The 4,456-nt window shown below is 34.2% G+C and overlaps 1 protein-coding gene across 1 annotated transcript; it reads left to right on the top strand.

Annotated features, from left to right (window-relative positions):
- Positions 1–1,262: 1,262 nt before the first annotated feature.
- Positions 1,263–3,294, top strand: LOC106468387 (coagulogen-like). The gene is made up of 6 exons (XM_022396727.1): positions 1,263–1,374; positions 1,509–1,645; positions 1,833–1,955; positions 2,461–2,493; positions 2,660–2,803; positions 3,028–3,294. Exons 1-6 carry the CDS (start codon positions 1,369–1,371, stop codon positions 3,167–3,169), a joined length of 585 nt encoding a protein of 194 aa, XP_022252435.1. The 5' UTR covers positions 1,263–1,368; the 3' UTR covers positions 3,170–3,294.
- Positions 3,295–4,456: the final 1,162 nt, after the last annotated feature.

Genomic DNA, 4,456 nt, shown 5'->3' with positions numbered 1-4,456 from the left:
TACAAGCACATTATAATAGCATCTCACCCCTCATCGTTTCACTTGGTACTAACATAATTTCTAGTTACAAGCACATTATAATAGCATCTCACCCCTCATCGTTTCACTTGGTACTAACATAATTTCTAGTTACAAGCACATTATAATAGCATCTCACCCCTCATCGTTTCACTTGGTACTAACATAATTTCTAGTAACAATCACATTATAATAGCATATCTTCGCCCACCCTCATCGTTTCACTTGGTAATAACATAATTTCTACAAAATCTAAACGAAGTGTTATGATGTAGTTCAACGATTCAGTTGCAGAAGTAAATAAAAACTTAACTTAGAAAATTAGTTTGAGTTGAGATCCCTAACCATCTGGCTTATCTAAAGTTACTAAGTTATCATACTAAACTACAAGCATTTTGACATTAGCATCTTCTTTATTTGACCGATGTCTACAGCATAAACCAAAACTATTCTGGGTTTATGTAGCATGACTGTAATTTCAAGTTACGAAACACTCGTAACAGATAATATTATGCCAAGAATTATGAAGTGAAAATTCATTTGACCGTCCAACTACAAAACATTAGCAAATTCATCGTGCATATTTATAGTTTTAACGCTAGTTATAAGTTAAATTGGAAAATATAATTGAGACTCTTAAGATACAGTTTAATAACTTGATATCGTCTTTCAACATGGTTCTTTCCGAACTCCAGATAATATTTTAAAGAAAATGATATCCAGAAATTAGTGTTAACAAAATGTTTGTTGTTCAAACACTTTACTTTCTGTTAAAGGTTATACGTCATTAACGCTGCAATCACAGATACAAGCGAACTTCTGTCATTGTAACATAAATATAAATGTGGTTTAGTGTAAACTATAAAAGGTTAAGATGCACGTTTAATAGAAAACAATTCTTATGAAACATCAAAATGGCATAACCTGATAAAAGTTTTGGTTTTCCAAGAACTTCGATTTGAACTTAACGCCCCTCCCTCCCCAAGGACAGAGTTCACATTATACAATTTCCCAAAACTACTGAAAGTTTGCTTTCTGCTCAGAAGGATAGTTTTTCTATCAAGGTTTGATCCACAGATTGGTGAGCTTATTCCAGAGAGTTCTCCGTATGAAGAAATTTCAAAAACAAACAAATTTGTTGCTTCGTGTTACGACACTCTGTCGCTTCTGGCAAATAGAGATAAGAATCTCTCGTGCAGCTACGGTCCCAATCAGGTATATATATAAGGGTGTCGGTAGCCATGGACATAACGTAGTCCGAACTCCGAAACAATCATTCTCAGCAGAAGTGTTAACCAATTCATTGACTTTTTATTTTTCGATCGAGAAGCTTTGGAAGAATTCAACACGATGAAGGTAAATTGAACAAATGTAGTTTATAGAAAACTTTATAAAAAAAATTTTCACTTGCGTATTTCTAACTATAAAGTTATTTTGTAGAATAGAGTATTAAGTTCCGTTAATAGCAGTAATTTTCGTTTTTATTACAGATCTGGTTCATTTTTATACTCATCTTAGGAACGGTAGGTTATACAGTGGCTGGAGACATTAACCAACCACTTTGTTTATGTGAGGAGCCAGAGGGAATTTTGGGAAGAAAAAACGTTGTTACCCCAGAAGTGCAGGAGTAAGTAATAAATACGTAAACATAATGATAATTAAACAGTTCAATACAAGGGTTATATTATCATATTCTTATTAACTGAACTTTAAGTTTATTTATGTTTATAACCGAACAAGACTTCTCAATTACATTTTGAATACTTTTTCTGGTAAAACTGCGTCAATTTGTTTTTTTTTTATCTTACCTTTAGAAAAATTGAGGAAGAGGTAAAGAATGCTTTAGAGGCCGAAAAAGATGAGGGAATTTCGGGACGAGGACTTCCCTTGTTTATCCGACTGAGTCGAGAATGTGGAACTCAAAACTGTCGTAATGAGTGAGTTAGTCGTATCTTTGTTTAATGTTTTCTTCCCTAATTGTATTTTAGCCGGACAATCTAAACTGTATTTGATTGTACTTTGTACACATACTCAAAGCACACAGCTAATTTAATATTTTATCATATTATTTTGATTTATATTTTTCGAGGATCATCATTAATAATGGTGATCGTTTACAGTTTTATTTTATTATTCTAATTTAATATTATATCGAATTTGTTTAAACTTGAAAAACGACACTTAATTTAATTTTCTCTTGACCAACTTAAGTAAAACAAAACATGACAGCTTTATTCTAACACCGATATAACAACAACATACGTGTAATAGTGTTAAATTAGCGATAATAAATTGGTTATAAACACTTAAAACCAAAGTGTTGACGACATATGGCTAAAGGTAGAATATTTTTGTATCTCGTAATTATGTTCTTCTTGTGATTAACTGTTATATAAACGCTGTTCGGAATCTTATATGTTGGTGTTTTTCTTACATTTCCAGTCCGAGTGTGGACCGTTGTTATAATTCTCTCCCGTAAGTATATTTTCTTGAACTTTCAGATTAAATATTTATCAGATTTGTTAACAAACTTATTTGATTCAATCTTGTCTAGAAACTACTAGAATATCTTATTGTAATATCAAAGGATTATATCAAAAACCTTATAAAATTTCTATAATCATGATTTGTTAACCTTCAGCATCCCTGGATATCCACGACAGTGTTCCGTCTTCAACGAGAAATGTGAACCTAATTTTGGTTACAACACAAACGGAGATCTCCGCATCATAGTTCAAGCTCCAAAAGCCGGCTTCCGTCAGTGCCTCTGGCAACACAAATGTCGGTAGGTTTCAGTTGTTTTTAATCGTTTGTTCACGGTCTCAAACGGTTTGGCATTTTAAATATGATTATTTTTATTGTATTTAATACATGTTTTATTTGTTCAGTGTAGAAACATATATAATGCTAATTCAAGAAGTAATTACCGAAAATATTAACTTTACTAGGAGTTCTAATCTCTTCTGATAATATCGACAAATAATTGTGAATGTTTTTGTTTTTCATCAGGATAACTAACGGACTGTGTGGTACTTCTGGACGATGTAGACAGAGTCGTAGTGCTATCCGTCTACTGACCTACAACTTAGAAAGTGGAACTTTCCATTGCGAGCAGTTCCAGAGATGCTGCGGTTGTCCTTGTAGCCACTGAGTTTGGGAGCATTCAGAAGTTTTTAAACATTAACCCAGTGACTTTGTATTAATTACATTTACCTTGGTACTTATGTACGTGAATGAATATGTAATTTGAGTATAAACAAACTATTTTAGAAACAGTTTTTTGTTTTCTTTTATTCAGGAACTGTGCATATACGAAACGTTCTACATTACGTTCGGAAAGAAGCTTGAAAACAAATGTAGCAGACATGAGTTTCTGAAATATCTAACAGTTTGTATTCGTATTTGATCTTATATTGTTGTATCTTATTTTACCTTATCTATGTTTTTGTATATCCATTTTCCCTATGTAAATAAACAGTTATTTTATTAAATTGATTGCTTTAGTAGTCTGTTGAATCTGTACTTATTCAGCATGAGTGCCTCCTTGACCAGTTGGTTATAACTCTTCCCCACCTATATTGCTCTAGGGTGCACATGGCTCCCCATGGTGGCGTTATAATGAGGCACTACTGTATCTTTAAGACGTTTGTGGGGAAATGGATTTTATCTAGTGATGTTTAGAGTACAAAACATAAAAAAAAATCATTGTTGTATCTAGTGGTTATAGCTAATGCCTCCCTAGACTCCACTTCGCAATAAACATTGGCTAACTACATGTCTTGCGAATTTCGTAACCTGTGTTTCATGCACCTGCGCAGATGTAACAAAAACACTAAGCACAGAATATACTAATATCGCAGAACTGTATAGCACGTTATTTACATTTTGGGTGTACGTATTTTTCCACGAGCAGTGCCATCTCTGTTAATTAAACAATCACATGATCAACACTTTATACACTCAATGATCTAAACGTGCTGATCAACAACCTTTTGGTCTGTCAAGACCCGATGGTTAGGGCGCTTGACTCGCAATCTGCGGGTCGTGGATTCGAATCCCCGTCACACCGAAGATGCTCGCCCCTTTAAGCCGAGGTGGGCGTTATAATGTGACGGTCAATCACACTATTCGTTGACAAAAGAATAGCCCAAGAGTTGGCGGTGTTGACTATCTTCCTTCCCTCTAGTCTCTCGCTGCTACATTAAAGATTGCTAGCGCAGATAGCTCTCGAGTATCTTTGCACGATATTCAAATGGCAGAGCTTTGAATGCGGCTGCCACATGTTCGTAGCGTTGACAGTTGTAACACCGGGTTACAACATCCGCTGGTGTTTTGGTAGGTTCAACGGTGTATTTTTTGATACCAGAAAATGATACCATTTGATATCACGCTCTGGTATATTTTGTTTGTTTTTTTTTAATTATGCACAAAGCTACAC

The sequence above is a fragment of the Limulus polyphemus genome, unplaced genomic scaffold (genome assembly GCF_000517525.1).
Source record: "Limulus polyphemus unplaced genomic scaffold, Limulus_polyphemus-2.1.2 Scaffold2989, whole genome shotgun sequence".
NCBI classification, from domain to species: Eukaryota; Metazoa; Arthropoda; class Merostomata; order Xiphosura; family Limulidae; genus Limulus; species Limulus polyphemus.
The sequence above is the reverse complement of the archived record's forward strand: the minus strand, read 5'-3'. Positions and strand labels throughout refer to the sequence as shown.

Bases quoted from the DNA above. Each gene is read 5' to 3' on its own strand.
- LOC106468387 (XM_022396727.1), top strand. The intron at 1,646-1,832 runs GTAAGTAATAAA...TCTTACCTTTAG, and splicing joins GTTACCCCAGAAGTGCAGGA to AAAAATTGAGGAAGAGGTAA. The intron at 1,956-2,460 runs GTGAGTTAGTCG...TTACATTTCCAG, and splicing joins ACTCAAAACTGTCGTAATGA to TCCGAGTGTGGACCGTTGTT.